Source organism: Giraffa tippelskirchi, chromosome 6, assembly GCF_054371585.1.
Source record: "Giraffa tippelskirchi isolate mGirTip1 chromosome 6, T2T-mGirTip1v1.2.pri, whole genome shotgun sequence".
NCBI lineage: Eukaryota > Metazoa > Chordata > Mammalia > Artiodactyla > Giraffidae > Giraffa > Giraffa tippelskirchi.
The window spans coordinates 134,063,425-134,081,420 of NC_137280.1; the positions used below are offsets into that span (position 1 = coordinate 134,063,425).

Consider the following 17,996-nt stretch of genomic DNA (forward strand, 5'->3'; position numbering starts at 1 on the left):
CCATGGCTGTGGCAACAGCTGGTAAAGAATCTGCCTGCAATGTGGGAGACCTGGGTTCGATCCCTGGTTTGGGAAGATCCCCTGGAGAAGGGAAAGACTACCCACTCCAGTATTCTGGCCTAGAGAATTCCATGGACTATACAGTCCATGGGGTTGCAAAGAGTTGGACACGACTCAGCGACTTTCACTTTTTCATGGCTCGTGGCAACGGCTCTGCAGGAACTAAACAAGGATCGGAGATAGAAAGCAGCCGAGAGGAACCTGCTGCCCAGCGGGGCAGCCAGAGGAGGCCGAGAGCTCCCTGTGAGCTGGAGAAGGGGTGTGAACACTGAGTCCTGAGAGGGGAGCCTAGTGAGCAGAGGAGGGAGGTGGGAGGGGTCACTGGAGGCCAGATCATGTAGCGCTTTGTGGGCCAGAGGAACAGTTTGGATTTTCTTCCGAAAGTGGTGAGGGGCCCTTTGGATGGTTTGAATGGGAAATGGTCTGATTTGGGTTCTCAGAAGATCACTCCTTAGGTCTGTAGTGTGCCCAGGGTAGGTGGCTGCCAGGATAGCTCTGGGAAGGTTGTACCCTGTATGACAGTCATCCGGACCCAAGAAGAGGCCAGGGTAGGCAACCTCCTGAAAAAGTAAGTGCTGAATGGGGAAGACAGCTTCACAAAGCCTTCAGGTCAGAGTGGGCAGGGGACTGGCCATCAAAAGAGAGTCAGGTTATGAGCCCCTTTTTACAACCCCTGACAAGTCAGACCCTGCTCTGAGCATTGTGTCATGTGACTGGCATCCATCTCACGAGAAGGACTCAGGGGTGTGAGCGCTATAGATCTTGGGGCTGTGAGGGGGCAGCAATACTACCTGGAGGCAATAGCCAGGACTGCTGTGGAGGGAGGGAGGGAGGGAGAGGCAGAATTGGACACAGTGGACAGAAAGTGGACACAGAGCTGCCCGGCAGGAGCCTGGCATTTGGGGAATCCTGCTGGTGGAGGTGTAACCCTCACCAGAGGTTCCCATCTGGACAGCTCCCTCAGGGTCTGGTAGGGGCTGCTTGCAATACAGGTGTTTAGACTGTACCCCCAGAGGCTGATTCTGTGGATTCGGAGGGAGACCCAGGAACTTTCACTTCTAACCATCTCTGAGTTGCAGGCACCATGCAGCTTGGGAACCACCAGACTAGATGGGTTTTAGGGGTGTGACATCAAGGGGGGTTTGGAGCCAATGCCTTGGGGAGGTGGGGGGTGTGTTTCAGCCTCATTTGAGGCTTGGATGCTCTTCTCCCAGGTGGGAATGAACTGGCGACTGCACTTAGGGACAGAAGCAGGAGGGAAGTGGGATGTCATGGGCTCCTGTAGGATGGTGGGACTTCAGGCATGAAACCCGATTGTTCACCATCCTAGGAGGAAGTGAGTGGACCCATCTCTGCAGATTGCCTTCCTCACCCTGTGCTATACCCTCTGCCTCCACCAGGTGGTCTGTGGCTCCAAGTATCTCGTGCGCGGCGAGAGTGCCCTCGACCACGTGGATCTGCTCGTCTCTTCCCGCCATTGGCCTCCTGTGTACGTGGTTGACATGGCCACACCCGTGGCCCTGTGTGCTGACCTCTGCTACCCGGAGCTGACCAACCAGATGTGGGGGAGGAATCAGGGCTGTTTCTCTAGCCCCATGGAGCCGCCCATGGTACGTTCCCTTCTGAGGAACTGGGATCCCACAGGGCTGAGCATGTCTCACCCCCTGGTTCTTTGGCAGGTCTTCTGTGAACCATCCAGCGTCTTTGTTTTTCTCCACCAATGTTTTGTCTCAGTACTCTGAAACCAGTATTTATGCCACAGATCTCTACTGACTTTGTGTGTGAGGCCATGGCATGTCATTTAGTGTATCCAAGGTGAAAACACAGGTATCATGGGGGTCAAAGGGATTACCTCACAGATGAGCCTAGAAAATTGTCACCTTTGAGGACACTATGCACTAACATACTAAAGGCCCAGAGCAGCCCTACTTTGGCTTTGCCTGAATCTGCTGCGTGGCATTCCTTGTGTTGTGATCTAGAGACACAGCGGCTTAGAAAATGCTGATCTTATCCACCTCTTTCCTCTAATTAAAAGGGGAAAGTAAGGCCCCGAGGGGGAAATGGACCGGTTGAGAGTCCTGCAGCAGATTAATATCAGAGCCCTGGCCGCTGTGTCTTAGTGCATTGTCTCAGGCTTTGGTTCTTGGCACAGGCACATGCCCTTTACTGGAAGAGACATTCAACTGGTAGGAGGAAGGGGACATCATCGTCATCACTTGCCTTTTTCTTATTACTCCCTGGGCCTTGCTCTGTGAGTTGGTGAGGGGCGTTGCAGAAGGACATCGGAGACTCTGAGGGAGCCTCCCCTGCAGCCCTGGGCAGAATTGATTAGACACGGACAGAAGAAGAGCAGCTCTGGTAATCCGGCGTCTGCTCTGGGTGGTGGCAGCTGTTACCGTCTCCCTCATCACATGAGGAAACGGAGGCCCAGGGGAGGAGGAACAGGGGACTTACCCCAGGAGATGTGCCTGCCCTGTGGTAACAGAGGATTGAAACAGAGCTAGCTGAGCCCACAGTTTTCACTCCGTCCTTCACACAGCTTGGACCTTAACTTCCCTTTCATCACAATGGCTTTTCATTCATCTCCCTTCTAGAGTGTGTCCTGCCCAGAACTCCTGGACCAGCATTATACAGTGGACATGACAGAGGCTGAGCACTCTGTCCAGCACCCGGTCACCAAGACTGCCACACGGCGCATCATCCACGCAGGCACACAGCCCAGTCCTGGCGACCCCAGTGCTGGACACCACTCCTTGGCCCTGTGTCCTGAGTTGGCACCCTATGCAGCCATCCTAGCGTCCTTTGCAGACAGCAAACCAAACAGCGTCCGCCAGCGGCCCATCGCCTTTGACAACGCCACCCACTATTACCTCTACAACCGCCTCATGGACTTCCTCACCAGCCGCGAGATTGTCAACCGGCAGATCCATGACATTGTGCAGAGCTGCCAGCCTGGTGAGGTGGTCATCCGTGACACCCTCTACCGCCTTGGGGTTGCTCAGATCAAGACGGAGGCGGAGGAAGACGGGGAGGAAGAGGAGGGAGTCATGGCCACAGAGTAAGCCGGGCACTTGCCCAGGGACTGCATGTCTCAAGCCATCGCGAGGCCCTTGCCCGAGGCACATCCATCCAGGGGACCAGCCTCTGAGGCTGGGACTGACCAAAGAGCTTCCATTTCCTGAGCTTGGTGGAGCCCGGGGTCCTTGGTTCTCAGCCTTCCAGAGGTTGGGAGAGGCACCAGGACGCTCCTTACTAGACCGAGAGGCACACTTGGGTGGCACCATGTGTCCACTAGGGAGACGGGGAGGCTGAGAGGAGCTGGGGAGACTGCTGCTTCCCTGGGGCGCCTGTGGGTTGGGGTGGAGGCCCTGGCTGGGCCAAGGCTGTCCTTCCCACCCGGGGATGCCGTTTCCCTCCCCCGCAGCCTGTTGCCTTTGCCTCGGGGCCTTCCTTAGCTCTGAGGGTCCCTGTGGGCTCTTTATTCTCCCAGAGGAGGCGTGCATCTCTCTCCTGTTCTTCTGCACCCACATATGGGGGCAGCTGAGCAGGTTGAAGGGGCGAGCCACTGCTCCCTTCCAGGACTCTCCACTGCCTCAAGCTGTGAGGACCCCTCCTTTCCTGGCCACTGCTGCTGTAGCTTCCTTCCTCCCCCAAAGAGGAAGGGGCCTGTGAGCATGGCATGACCCGGCGGCAGTAGGAAAACTCCCTTCTGTGAAGGGGAAGCAGACTGGGTCGTAAGGAAACAGCAGGACTGGCTCAAGTGCCCATGGTTTGTTTAGGGCACGGGAACTGGCCGTGTTACTTAATTTATTGAGAGGAGTGGGATAGATGGCTTCCCCCACCCCCCCTTCCCCTGACTGGAATAAAGTTTATTAAATTATATGGTTTGGGTGCAACAAGAGTCAATTCCAGCCTTCTTGTGTGGGGTACAGTGTGGTTGGGCCCCAGAGGTGCTGGGGAGGGTCACTCACCGTGGAAGGACAGAGGAGGTCCCTGGGAGTCCGCAGGGCACAAAGACACGGAGGCCGGCTGTGTTAATGGGGTTAGTTTAATGCTGACAGGAACGTTCCATAGTGTGACTGTTAGTTATGATGAGTCAACCCGGAGCAGGTGCTGCTGGCTTGGTGTGGCCAGCCACATGGGTCCCCTGCCTTCCACCTCAGTACGGTGGGGGCCAGACAGAACACTCCAAGCTTTTAGCTGCCACGTGGCTCATTGCAGCAGTACCATACCCGGGGTGGGGTGGAGCTGTGGAGAGAAGGCTTAGAGGCAGAGAGGAACAATTAGGTTCTTCCAAAGGAGCCAGTCTGCTCCCAGGGCCTGAGCACAGCCCTAAGCATGTGTCTGCTCTCATCGAGCCACTCGGTGGGTGTCCCTTCCATTCTGCCAAGGCCCAGGGAACCTTGGTTTCTCAGTGTTTGGGTAACTCTTGGGAACTTAACTTCAATCACTAAATCAGTCCATTTCCATTGAAACAGGAGGGATGGAGGGGAGGTGGTTCCCAGAAGTGGGAACAGGTTAAGAGTGAGCTGGGTGTTCTCCCAGTTGGCATAGTGAAGCTGAGGCCACAGCTTTGAGAACTGGCGTGATGGGGTGGGGTCAGCCCCAGTCCCCGACTGGCAGTGATGGCCCAGGCCCTGGGAGTGGGGTTCTCACCAACCTCCTATAGATTCCCCATTCCTGAGTTTCAGAGCTGGGCCGGGCTGTTGAGGGAAAAGGCGGAGGGCAGAGTCTGTGTGTTCTCCCCGTCGTGCCCCATCCAGGGAGGAGGTGCGAGCTTGGAGGCGGGGAGGGCGGTACTTCCCTGGGGTCCCCTCCTCAGCAGAACTGGTAGTTGTTGGGTTGCAGCAGGGGCTGAGCGATGTCGCCCTGCTCACAGCAGGTCAGGTGCTCGCTGGAGCTCTCCTCCTCTGGCTCGCTGCTGCTGCTGCCGCCGCTGCTCAGCAAATTGCTATAGTCCTGGGTGCGGAGAGGCCAGGGGATGGTCAGTCCCGAAGGGTCAGGCTCAGCTTTAACCAAACCACCCACCGTGAGCCTGGCCCCACTCACCCGCCCTCTCCTGTCCACCTGAACCTGCTCCTGGAGGAGGGAGCAGATCTGCTGGAAGGTGGGTCTGCGCGTCGGCTCCAGGGCCCAGCAGGCCTGCATGATGCTGTATCTGAGACAGGAGAGGAAGAGGCAGCTCGTGGGCCTGGGAGTCATCACGTACATGTGCACACACACACTCACTCACTCCTGCCTGGCCAAGGTCCTGAAACCGAGTCAGAAGGGAGCTTAGCACAAGACCAGTGCAAAGTCCTTGGTGTGCTTTATCTAATCTTTCTGGTAACCCTGGGAAAGGGGGCTTTTTGTCAGAATGGGCCTGAAAATTGAGGAGAAAAAAAGCTCAGGGATGCTACTTTGCCCAAGCTCTTGGCCCAAAGGGCACCCTTGCTGCCTGCAGGTAGGTTTAAGCGGCTGCTTGGTGGTAGTACTAAAGTGGATGAGGAGCTGGTTAGCGGGCTGCATGCATCCACCTTGGCAGGGAGTGCCTGGGTGGCACAGGGAGCAGCTGTGGGGAGACAGTGGCTGGAGAAAGATGCAATGGGCGAGACGGGCCAGCAGGCCTGCGGAAGGGCTGTGGTGAGGGCAGAGAGCCAGTAAGGAGCCTGTGGTGGGCCAGCTGTCGGGAAGCGGTTAAGAGACTGCAGTGGCTTGTGGCTGTGTTAAGCAAGAGGCTGGCTGCCAGGACAGAAGAATAGAGAAGAGCCTTCTTGGGCTCATAATAGCCGAGTCCGAATTCAACATTCATCATCCGTCTTGGGGCCAGCCCCTGTCAAGATCCCTCTTTGAAAATGTCCTCCATGCTACCTGGAAAACCCGTGGAAACCCTGAACTTGCTAAAAGGGGTCCGTGTTAGTCCACTGTGAGCAACAGGAGACCTGGCCCTGGAACACTGGACCGGAAAGACAGGCCACACACCTTTCCATCCACTTCCACCAAACCCCGGGTTGCTTCGCTTACATGTTCTTTGGGGCAAACGCGGGCTGAGCCATTTGGTATCCATCCTTCACCAGTTTATAGAACTTGCTGTTCACCAGGATGCCAGGATAGGGGTTGAGCCCTGCAAAAGGTAAGATCACGGAAAAGACGACGCTCAGTGCCCGCCGTCCCCTTCCCCCGCACATCTTGGTGGTGCTGGGTGTCAGGTTCCAGCTGGACGTGGTAGTCGAACAGCAGCTCCCTTTAACAAGCGCTTACTACGTGCCAGGCACTGCAAAAGGTGTCCTGCTTGTTATAGACTTCTAGGATGTAGAAAGCCTTCACCCAGGTCTCATTACACCCGCGGAATTCCAGCAGAGGCTCTGGCCGGTGGAGGAGCACGCTGACAGGCTGAGCCCAAGTACTTGTCTTAGTACCCCAGAAAGGGGCGCTAGGTCTTCAGGGACATGCACGTTTCAGACAACGAGGGGAAAGAGCATTCAAGGAAGCAGCAACTGCCCAAGCAGACAAGTGAGGAAACAGCCTGGAGGGAGTGCTGTCGGGGTAGAAGGGCTCAGCCCACGTTGGGAGCCGCAATACTTGGTTTTAAGATGCTTCCCCCACCCCTGCGCCCTCAGCAGCCCTTGCTCTGCGCTGACTTCCAAACATCCTGGGCCAGCATCCTCCAGGAAGTACAGGTGCCATGGGTCACCAAGCACTAGCCAGCCCCACGCTGAGCCTGACCGGGCCAGCAGCTCACCGAGTGAGAAGATCTCCCAGAGCAGGATGCCATAGGACCACACGTCACTCTGAACGGTGTAGACACAGTCAAAGATGCTCTCTGGCGCCATCCACTTCACGGGCAGGCGAGCCTGGCACAGAAGACCCCGTCACCTTGGGCCCAGGTCACCACCCCTCCCCAGCCTGGCCCAGGCCTCCCAGCACTCACGTTGCCCTTAACGATGTAGTTGGAGTCATTCATGATGTCCCGAGCCAGACCGAAGTCCCCAATCTTGGCCACGCGGCCACTGGTCAGCAGCACATTTCTGGCTGCCACGTCCCGATGGATGCACTGAGGGAAGGCACTGAGGGTCAGTCTCGGTCCCTCCCTGCTGAAGCCCAGGGTGCAGGAGGAGCAGCCAGGGCCCCAGAGGGCTTGGGGCCCTCAGTGAGCAGTGGCCATCATTTTTGACCCTGTACCTTGGTTGGCTCCAGTCCCTGCCTTCTACCATGACCCACGTCTGAGAAAACTATCATGTGGTCAGACAGGCAGTGTTGAGAAACCGCTGTGACTGGCCCTCTGGCTGAGAGCAGCAGGAGCCGCCTCAGAAGCTCGGTGGTCTGCATGGGCCTAGAAACGGAGCTCTGGAGCTGCTAACAGGACCAGTGGCTGCCACCCTTGGGGATGGCCCTCCCCCAAGTATCTGCGCACATCATAACCCTATCTTACCCTCATGCCGTCCTACGATTGCACCTGTCTTTATAGGTGTAGAAACCTAGGCTCAGAGTGGTTCAGCAGTTGCTCAAAGCCACACAGGAAGTGGCGGAGCCAGCATTCAAGCTCTAGACTCCCCAGTCTGTGCTGTGAGGAGCACGGCCCCCTTCACAAACTCCATTTTCTTTCCCGTGTCCTCACCCATCTAGCCTCACAGGTTCAGCTGCCCCCACTCCCCCCGGGTGACCACACAGAGGGACCTGTGTTCTGAGACTTACATTCTTGGAAGCAAGGAAGGCCATGCCCTGGGCCACCTGGCTTGAGAAGTGGAGCAGGTCACGCAGTTCCAGCGGCCACCCGTCCTCCTTGTCCAGGTCTGGGGTGAGGAGAGGCATCAGGACGGCCCCACTGACCTCCCCTCCCTGCAATGACCCCAGCAGCCCCTCTCCTCTCCCTCAGCCCTGGTACCTCCTCGCACCTTGCTCAGAGAAGGAGCCATCTGATGAAGAAGTGGACACAGGTCTCATCTCCACATAGGTGTCCACACCCTGGCTGGAGAAGCCGCTGTCCCTGCAGAGGAGAGGGGCCCATCATTTCTCCTGCCCAGCCACTCAGCAGAGAGGAAGGGACCTGAGTCAAATTGAACTTCAGTTTCTGACCCACCCTCTCTTGAGTGATCAGTGACCTCTGCTTGGCCATCCAGCAAGGGAGCTTACAGCCTGTTCCATCTTTGGCAGCTCTGCCTGTTAGAAGGTTCTCCACTGTTCCTAATGCTAGTCTGCCCTGGGGCCGTTCCTCTTCCTGGTCCTCGTTCTGCCCTCAAGAAGCGTCTCCCTCTTCCCTGGAATGCCCCAGTGGGGATTTGAGCTTTCGCCAGGGCCCCTTTGAGTCCACTTGTCTGCACTGCACCTCTCCCTTCTGGCTTCACCCTGGGAAGCTCCAGATACTCAGACCCCCTCAGACTAAAGACTTTGGAAACGAGGGACAAAACCTAGTCATTCCCACTTATCAGTTTCTCCAGGCAATACTGTTGTGCAGCCCGAGTGGAGGCCTGCTCTAGAGCTTCTTAAACTAATTCTTGTGCATGTGAATCACCTGGAGGATCTTATTTGAATGTAGATTCTGACTCGGCAAGTCTGGAGGGGCCTGAGATTGTACATTCCTAACAGCTCTCAGAAGACTATGAGCTTGTGCTTTGGGTAGCTATTGAGATAGGCTTCCCTGGTGGCTCAAACGGTAAAGCGTGTCTGCCTGTAATGCAGAAGACCTGGGTTCAATCCCTGGGTCAGAAAGATCCCCTGGAGAAGGAAATGGCAACCCACTCCAGTACTCTTGCCTGGAAAATGCCATGGACAGAGGAGCCTGGTAGGTTATGATCCATGGGGTCACAGAGTCAGACATGACTGAATGACTTCACTTTTTCCACTTTCTAAAATTGAGAAGCACCACTGCTTCTAATATTCCAACCAGATAGGAGCCTGGACCTCTCACCTCCTGCCCCCTCTGTGACCGAGGTGTGTACCGTGATGATATCCTTACTCTAGTGTTCCCAGGAAAACAATCCAGTGTTTTATTTATGGTCTGACCACTATACTTCCATTAATGTAGCCTGGGATCCCATTAGCAGGATTGGTTCACATGCCATTTGCCCTTGAAATCGTGAATATGGAAGCTAACACGGCTTCTGTTCTCATTTCAAATTGATCTGGCCTGAGTTCCCAGCCTGCTGAGGCCCAGCATGAGCCACCCTCTCCAAAGAGTGTCAGAGACTCCAAAGAGGAAGCAGGTCCTGCCAGCCCCCGTGCTCGAGGTCACTGGATAGAGTGACATGGTCTCCTTCCCCTTCTGCCTTCCCAGGCCGGGTAGCTGACAGTGGTAGGATAGGAGTTCAGTGTATACCCTTCTCCTGATGCTGCTGCAGCTCCCAGCAGCCTGACCCCGAGGCCTCACAGGCCCTGAGTCCAACGCTTGCAGGAGAGCAGCGTGGCTTAGATGAGCACTGGACGAGGAGGCAGCAGCAGGGTCCAACCAGGCTCCGCCTCTGCCCCTGACTCATGTGGGACAGAAAACTGGCTGCTTCCTCTCTGTGGTTCCCCATGTGGCTCTGTCCACCTGCCTCTGGGTGGCTTCCAGGAATCAAAGCATTACAGAGTGAGAGAGCAGAGAGACTGAGGGGTTCTGCCTGGATGGCTTGTTGGGGAAACTGAGGCCCAAGTGGACTAAGGACCTGGCCACAGCTATGCTGTTTTGGCCCTTCTCATCCAACAAGGAACAGGCTCTATGCCACTTCCCCATGGCTACTCAAAATTGGGATGGGTGCCCTCCAGGCCTCACAGCACATGCTATGGGAGAAATAGGGCCATTATCCCTAAGACTTGCCTGTCTCTAGCTAGGGCCCTGAATGGATCTTATATGCGCAATAAAATGATTCATTAATGCCTGACTTCACCAGACTGTGAGCTGCCTGTCTCTGCCCACTATACTCCCAGAATATTTGAGTAGGGGCTCAAATATTCCTTGGATGATGGGAATAAGTAGGAGACAAACTAAAGTGCCTATGTAATAGGGGTGGCTACTCCCCACAGCACGAACGGGAAGGTGAAGACCACACAGCCACCCAACCCTGAGCTGACTTTGGGAATAGACACAGGGCCCCACCTCCCAGTCCTGGCCTTCCTGGACTTTGCCAGCATACTACCTGCGGATGTATTTCTTTTCCAAGTGGATGTTCTTGTAGCCAGTGCCTGCCTCAGGGTCCTGTCCTGGACTCAGGCTGGGTCCCAGCATGGCCTCAGCCTTCCTTCGCAGAAAGTTGAGCAGGTCACCATAGCAACAGTACTCAGTGATGACCAGGACAGGGCCTAGAGCAGCCAAGAGAGTGGGGTCAGTGCACCCTTAACCCACCACCCCACCTGGATAAGAATGTGGGGAAAGGGCAATAAGAACCTGGACTGTGACTCTGGAGCCCCGGGTTCTAATCCTGCCTGACACTAAGCAGCCCTCCATGCTTTCTGGGCCTCGGTGACTGCATCTGTCTAGGGCAGAGGGACCTCCAAAAAGCTAGCTGAAGAATTCTTTCTTCAAAGGAAAACGAAAGCAGTTCCATATAAGTCAAAGCTGCTATAGGAGAAGAGGATGGGGCGGACTGAATCCCAATGGATCCTGGGACACTTCTATGGGCCCTGTGGTGAGTGCCCAGCCTCTTTGAGTTGCGGCTTAAAGTTAGATTTGAAGGGCTTCACTCCAGACACACAGCATCAGACACCCTGGAGCGGGGTCCGAAGATCTGCACTCTTTGCTCCTTTTCCAGGTGACTGATGCCCATGCATGTCTGAGAGCCACTGGTCAGAGCTCCCAGAACTGCCAGTCATCCACAAGCAGCTTCTGACCAGTCCAGGTGTCTTGCCTAGGAATTCAAGGGGTGCCCAAACAGGGATCCTACCTTCACCTTGTGGGGATGGGAAGGGGAAGATGGATGGAGTGAGGCTGCCCTGGGGGCCTCAGACACCCAAGATCGTGGCCCGGCATGCCTGCTCAGGCCCCTCACCTCCGTGGGTGCAGGCTCCCAGGAGGTTGACTATGTTTTCGTGCTGGCCCAGGTGGCTCATGATCTTCAGCTCTGACATGAGGGCTTCCTTCTCGTCAGCGTGCGCCGTGGCTGGGAGGTGGGGCCACAGAGAAAGGGCAGGACATGGAGAGCCACACACGGGAGACATGGGAGCAAAGCAGGGGGCACCCAGGGCACCAGGATAATCAGAAGCCAAAAGAGGCAGAATAAATGACATACAGATGGGAGTTGTGGGGAGAGAGGGGAGAGGCAGCCTGTCACTGAACTGCCACTAGGGTGGCAGGCCAAACTGTGGCCAAGCCAGAGCCCATGGTGGCCTCTCATCCCAGCCCCTTTGGGTCAGAAGCCCTTCCACACCCAGGATATAGAGGGAGCCTGGAGCTCACAAAGGAAACAGAGCGGCTTCACCCCCAATCCCAGGCTTTGTCTGACAGGCCGAAAATGCAGGCAATGCCTCATGACCACAGGACAGACCGTCCCGGTGGTGTCCAGCGCCTCCTACCCGCTCCCCCACCCAAGCCCCTCCTGCACTCACACTTCAGCATCTTCACAGCCACCTTCAGGACAGCATCTCCCTTGCCCAGACCAAAAGCCGTGGCCTCTACCACCTTCCCAAAGGCGCCGGCTCCGAGGGTCTTACCTGCCACACACACACACAGCCTCCTCAGGTCCTGGGGTGCGAGAGGGGCCTCTAAGGGCTCACAGGCTCCCCGCCACCCACGCTGGCCCTGTGACAGGAGGGCGTGGTGGGTGCAGAGACCCCGGCTCACCAAACTGCAGGTTGTTCCGGGGGAACTCCCACTTCTCGTTGTAGGGCAGCTGGGTGGGGTCGATGAAGGTGTAGCTGTTGCCTTCATAGCTCTCGATGATCTTCCAGCGCACCTGGTACTTGGGCTTCTGGGGGGGGCGGGGGGGGGAAGCGGGGGAAGGGTCAGCCAGGCCTGCCAGGTGGGTCTGGGATATCATCCCGACCCAGGAGGACAGGGAGGGATTGGGCGGTCCCACTGCACAGCGGGAGGAGGTGGGTGTGGCCTGCCATGTGGTGAGAGGGGCCCTATCACCCCATGCCTATGGCACCGAGAGCCCAGTCCCTGTCTGGCTTGGCCTTACCAAGGGACCACCCATTCTCCAAGTCTCGGTTTCCCTGTGTGTTGAAAGACTTAGGACCATGTCTGAGAGTCTTGACAGCTCTGATAATTTGGTAATTCCTGAGCTAGGAGGGAGGGTGAAACCATAGGTCCATTCACACATCCATCCTCCCATCCAAGTATCAGCTATTTTACTTTCACTTGTGGGGAGATACATATGACAAAATTCACCAAATCAACCATTTCCCAGTATTTTGCTCGGTGGTATTAGGTACATTCACACTGTGAGCAACCAATCTCCAGAACTCTTTTCATCTTGAAAAACTGAAACTCTGTGCTCACTAAACAATAGCTCCCCGTTCCCACCTACCACTTATCTCGTGCATCTGACCGTCCCAGGTACCTGATTTAGTTGGAATCGTGCAGAATCTGTCCCTTTGTGACTGTCTCCTCTCACTCAGCATGATGTCTTCAAGGTTCACCTATGTGGTTGCCTCTATCAACATTTCCTCCCCTTTTAAGGCTGAGTATTACTCCCATCTAAATATTTCACTGAGCACCTATTTGTTTCAGGCATCAATGATTCAGAGTTGAACAAAACAAGAGTTCCTGTCCCCTGGAGTTTGCATTCTAGTGGCTAAGACAGGCATTCCACTCGCATACATACATACATAGGACTACAAATACAAAATGTAGAAAAAAATACATTTTCAGATGGCTCGATGGAGACAATAAAGCAGGGCAAGAGGACAGAGGGAGCTGGGAACAACGGAAGACAAGTCAGGGAGGGCCCCCGGGGAGGTGAGAGGGTGCTGGCCAGGGGAGCAGCAGGGGAACAGCGGTGTGGAGGTGGTAAAGGTCCTGGAGAGGCCGAGGGACTGGAGGTGCCATGTGGCTGGAAGCGAGCGGGTACAGTTCTGAAGGCAGGAAAGTCTTGAGGGCTGCCAGTCGCTGAGTGACTTCTCTCCGTGCCAGGAGAAACCTCCTAGGCTTGATGCAGGTGAGTGATGCATTGGACTTTACAAAGTTAAAGGACAGACGGAGAGAGACCCTGCGCACACAACAGTGAGCAGCTGGCGCACCATTCAGGTTCTCCATGCTGCTCCAACCAGCTGGCCGGTGGCAGAGCCTGAACTGCGGGGGAGTGGCTGCCCCTCTCTTTCCTGCCCAGGGTGGCAGCTGCATGGGGGCATGATGCCAGGGGGTGCCCACGAGAAGTGCTGATGGAAGACAGAGTTTAGGTGGAAAGTGGAAGCTGGGGTGGGGCAGTGGAGAACACCGAGGCCTCGGGTCAGCAGTCCAACTCTTTCCGGTCACTCGTGGGGCATGGAAGCCAGTTGGGCTGTGTTGTTTAGCAGCTTGAGGTGGGGGGAGCTAAGTGGGTGCTGGGAGGAGGGTGGCCTGTGACTGAAGTCTCCCAGGTTAAGAGAAATGACTCCAAGTAGCCATCAGGAAGAACTTCCAGATGGTAGTTTGGAGGAAAAGACTGCAGTTAGACATAAGGAAGAACTTCCAGTTTCTGATTCAGAACGAGAGACTACGGGTAAATGTCAGGACAGCCATGTTAGAGTTATAGCAGATTGTCTGAAATGGGACAGGAAGAAGACTTCCTGAGTGTCAGAGGATTCAAACCCTGCCTGTGGCTGCCTTTCCAACCCAAAGGACAGAGACAGCACCAGGAAGCATTCCTTTTCCTCTCCTGACCACTTCTATCTCCAGGAGCCACTGTGGTGAAGGCTAGCTTTTCCTCCTCCCCTCTTCTGCTTCCTCTGGCCCTGCAGCTGGGCCTGAGTCAGCCCCCTCCCCACTCCACCCCCAGCTAGGCAGGGGAGAGTGGGGAAGGGGAGGGTGATCAAGGCAAGCGAGGTTGTCTGGCTGGAACTTCAGCCTCTGAATCCCAGACCTGATCGCTGGAGGAGGACACCACTCTCTCCCACCTGTCTCAGGTGCCCCCACCCCTCTTCTTGGAAGGCAGCCTCCAGTTCTGCCCAGCCTCTGCCACGCCTACACATGGCTCCTCCTGTGGAGCTCCTGGGAGCTCCTGCCCAAAGGGCCCTCTCCCCTGGGTGGCCTCGGAATAGAATGTTGTCACTGCGTGCCTGCAGAGCACTTCCTGTGAGTGGGCGCTGGCCTCCACACTCAACGTGCGTCATCTCACTTATTCCTTGTAACAGGCCCCGGCCACTTCCCCTTGCTGACTGAGGTGGGCATGGAATCATCCAAGTCCCCACAACTCCCCATGCAGGCCTGCTGTCTGGGTGGGAGGATGCTATCTATCTTGGGAAGGGGAAGATCTGAAGAGTTCTCACCAGAAATCTTAGGGACCCTCCTGTGCATCCCCCTTTATGCCCCCCATTCCCAAGAATTCTAGCCTCTCCGCTGCCCCTCCCACCGTCCCCTTTGCTCCTCCCCGTCACTGTCATCCTTTCTTCCGCACATCCCTCCTGCTTCTAGCCTGCTGACTCCTGCCCTTTTCTCTTCCCCCTCAGCCCCCCTTGTGGTCTTTCTGGGGGCCAGAAAAGCGATGACTCAGCCCTGGGACAGAAGCAACCCTTCCTTGAATTGGGGCCACCCTCCCCTCAGGCCTGGGTAGTGAGGACAAGCCAGGCTGGCTCCCCAGGGAAGGGGCGAGGCTCAGAACCCCAAGGGGCAAAGCAAAGGACACTTGGACTGTAAGCCCTAGGGCATGGCCATCATGTCAGGGCATGGCCATCTTGACCCCTGGGATGCCCTCCTTCTCTTGCCCTTGGGTGGGCTCAGGGGCCAGTTCAATTTCCTAAATGGGATAAGAGGTGCCTGGGAGTACATGTTCCAAAAATGGTCCCTTGAAGAGAAGGTAGAGTGTCCCCAAACAACTGACCAAGGGGGCCGGGTAGTGCAAGGCAGAAAGGGCTGGAGGAGGAACTGGGCCCTTCTCTGGAATCTCTGCAGGGCTGGGGAGGCGGCTTGGTAGGGCACAGGGAGGCAACTTTCAGCTCCATATAAGGAAGAACTTTGCAACAGAGCTGCTCAGAGAAGGAACGGGAGGCCACGAGAATGACTGAAGTCCTGTCCCCCTGGAGGTGGGCGAGCAGTGCCTGACAACCACTTTGGGCGTGTAGTCAAGGAGATGCCCAACCTCAGACAGACCTCCAATCCCAAAATGCGTGAGCAAACTCAGGTTCTCCAGCCAACTTCCTCCTGGGCCCGGGGTGTGCAGGGTCCATTCTGAGCACTGTCCAAGCCCAGGACCTTGCTGAGTGTTCCGCAGTCTGCAGTCTGCCAGTCAAGGTCACACGGCCAGTGTCAGAGATGGACCCAGATCCCTGAAGACTTGACCTGGGGCCCTGGATTCTGGAGGCTGCACTCAGAGCTGCTTCCTCGTGCTGGGTGCTGACATAAGCACCGAGTACCCTGTGCACCTCTGGGGCACCCCCCGACACAGCAGCTACCTGTCTACTCCAAGTCCTCTACTTACACTAAAACCCCCGAGGCAGTGCGGGGAAGAAAAGGCAGCAAAGGGGCTCACGGGTGAGCTATTCACTCCTAACTCACCTCATTCCCTTGTTCACATCTGCTGAACCTTCAGGATGGGGTCCAGACCTCCAACGTGTCCCTGCCTGCATCCTCTTCCAGGCATCAGTATTTCCGATACTCCCCGTGGTCTTCCCCACTCTTTGTGCACACTGCCCTCTCCCCAGAGACACCCTTGCCCTGAATCTCCTCCTCCCCTGGCCGCTGCCCCATCCTCCATGGCCAGTCTCACCCACTCCAGGCCACCTCCTCCAAGCAGACTCCTTTCCCTGCCAGCCAGAAACCGTCCCTCCACTTCTGGCCTCCCACAGCCTTCTGGCCTGGCCCTGTCAGTGCCCAACCGCACTGGAAATGGTCTTCCATATAGACAGGCAGTGAGGCTAAGTGGTGGAGACCGTGGGCTCTGGGGTAGGAAGCAACTGGGATTCTTGAGCAGGTCCTTCGACCTTGCTGCGCCCATTTCCTTCTTGTAGAATGTTGACTGCTCTAGTCCCTGCCTCCAGATTGTCATGAGGGTAAAATAAGATGACTTCACGTTTTGCAAAATGCTTTAGAAAATGACTTTCAAAACCAGCCTCTGCCGTTGGCCAGCTATAGACTAGGGCATCTGTCTCAACCTCTTGGAACCTCAGCTTCCAGCTCTGTAAAATAGGATTAGTGATACTATCCACATGCCATGGTTGCTGAGGGCAGTAAATGAGAGGATATAGGTAACACATGTCATAAAAATACCCCTAAAATCACTGCTCAATCACTGATTGAGCACTCAAAGTGACAGGCAGGGTACTAAACGTCAAAGTGCAATTAACAGTAGGCTTGATTCATAATAATATTAAATAATGAAGACGAGGGGCTTCCCAGGTGGTGCTAGTGGTAAAGAACCCGCCTGCCAGTGGAGGAGACATAAGAGACCTGGGTCAGATCCCTGGGTTGGGAAGATCCCCTGGAGGAGGGCGTGGCAACCCACTCCAGTATTCTTGCCTGGAGAATCCCATGGACAGAGGAGCCTGGCAGGCTATAGACCATAGGGTCGCAGAGTCAGATAAGCGACTTAGCACGCACAATGAAGAGGATGGGGACTTCCCTGGTGGTCCCATGGATAAGAATCCACCTTCCAATGCAGGGGACATGGGTTCGGTCCCTAGACAGGGAACTAAGATCCCACATGCTGCAGAGCAACTAAGTGTGCATATGAAACTAATAAGCCCATGCACCTCAACTAGAGAAGCCTATGGGTATCCACCAAGAGCTGGTACGCCACAACTAAGACCTGAAACAGCCAAATAAATAAATACTTTTAAAAAATAATGAAGAGGATGATGACAGGCCATCCCTCCACCAACTCACCTGCCACCTGACAGAGACATAGGCCTGGCCCCTGAGGCCCCTCTTGTCCCATGGAGGCCCCAGCTGGGAGAGGATCCCACCTTCACCCTCTCCCAGACTCCCGCGGCTCTCCTGGTAGCATCTTTCCTCTGTAACCCACGCCCTCAACTTTCATGGTAGCAGCTGTCTCCTGCACTAGACAGTGACGCCTACGAGGGCAGAACCTCAGAGGCTCAAGTCTTGGCCACTCACACTAACATACATCAGGCACCCACTAGAGAGCTCTTGTCGGTGAATGACCGGCTGACTGATGAGTGGTTATGCCGGGTGGATCTGTGCAGCCTGGCGGCGCTGCCCTAGGATCTGGCTGCCCCTGCCCTGCCCAGGCTCACCTGCTTGTACTTGTAGAAAAGCAGCAGGAGCAGCAGCAGCAGCAAGGCCATGATGGACATGCAGGCCACCAGCACCGGTGTGAAGAGGGGCTCATCGAGGGGTTGCATGGAGGCTCCTGCATGAAGGGGCAGGGCAGGGAGTGAGCTGGCCAAAGGGGCCTTTGAGACCCCTTGCCCCACCGGAACAGGCCAGTGGCCTGGAACACAGTAGGAGCCCCCAAAATTCTTGTTGATTGAACAAGGTGTCCTCTCAGCAGGAAGCCTGCAGACACTCCCCCAGCCAGGGGCAGGGAGGACCCCCCTCCAGCCCTGCTCAAGCCCAGCTCTAAACCCTGCCCAGACTCACAGCCTCTGCAGCTGGAGGAGCCCCTCAGGTCACGCAACCCACCCCCTGCCTGTGCAAGAAGCCTCTGGGGCTCAGCCATGACCTGAACCCTCCCCCAATGCGAAGGCTCATTACCTATACCTCCGGCCAGCTTGGATGGAGAGACCTTCTAGAGGTTAGACTGAAATCTGCCTCCCCAGGAGGTCCCTGCAGCGTCCCCGAGTGCCCTCTGGGACGACACACCCCTCTGAGAGTCTGAAAGCCAGGCTCATGACCCAGGTCTCCTCTTCCCAGATCAGTAGCCCCAGTTGCCTTGATGTGTTGGGAA

The 17,996-nt window shown here is 56.0% G+C and overlaps 2 protein-coding genes across 4 annotated transcripts in view; one reads left to right on the forward strand and one right to left on the reverse strand.

Annotated features, from left to right (window-relative positions):
* The window catches only part of HMGXB3 (HMG-box containing 3), a 59,080-nt gene extending 55,124 nt beyond the window's left edge, over nucleotides 1-3,956 (forward strand). For all 3 annotated transcript variants that reach the window (XM_081495738.1, XM_081495736.1, XM_081495737.1), the window contains 2 exons: nucleotides 1,461-1,670; nucleotides 2,655-3,956. In XM_081495738.1, coding sequence (XP_081351864.1) covers nucleotides 1,461-1,670; nucleotides 2,655-3,122 — 678 coding nt within the window. In that variant the 3' untranslated portion in view covers nucleotides 3,123-3,956. The remainder of the gene's footprint in view (nucleotides 1-1,460; nucleotides 1,671-2,654) is intronic.
* Nucleotides 3,957-4,090: 134 nt separating this feature from the next.
* Nucleotides 4,091-17,996, reverse strand: part of CSF1R (colony stimulating factor 1 receptor) — a 32,405-nt gene continuing 18,499 nt past the window's right edge. The window contains exons 10-21 of the mRNA XM_081495752.1: nucleotides 17,344-17,459; nucleotides 11,795-11,921; nucleotides 11,560-11,664; nucleotides 11,004-11,114; nucleotides 10,155-10,317; nucleotides 7,935-8,026; nucleotides 7,735-7,832; nucleotides 6,971-7,093; nucleotides 6,782-6,893; nucleotides 6,064-6,163; nucleotides 5,110-5,218; nucleotides 4,091-5,019 (exon numbers count right to left, since the gene is read on the reverse strand). Coding sequence (XP_081351878.1) covers nucleotides 4,879-5,019; nucleotides 5,110-5,218; nucleotides 6,064-6,163; nucleotides 6,782-6,893; nucleotides 6,971-7,093; nucleotides 7,735-7,832; nucleotides 7,935-8,026; nucleotides 10,155-10,317; nucleotides 11,004-11,114; nucleotides 11,560-11,664; nucleotides 11,795-11,921; nucleotides 17,344-17,459 — 1,397 coding nt within the window. The 3' untranslated portion in view covers nucleotides 4,091-4,878. The remainder of the gene's footprint in view (nucleotides 5,020-5,109; nucleotides 5,219-6,063; nucleotides 6,164-6,781; nucleotides 6,894-6,970; nucleotides 7,094-7,734; nucleotides 7,833-7,934; nucleotides 8,027-10,154; nucleotides 10,318-11,003; nucleotides 11,115-11,559; nucleotides 11,665-11,794; nucleotides 11,922-17,343; nucleotides 17,460-17,996) is intronic.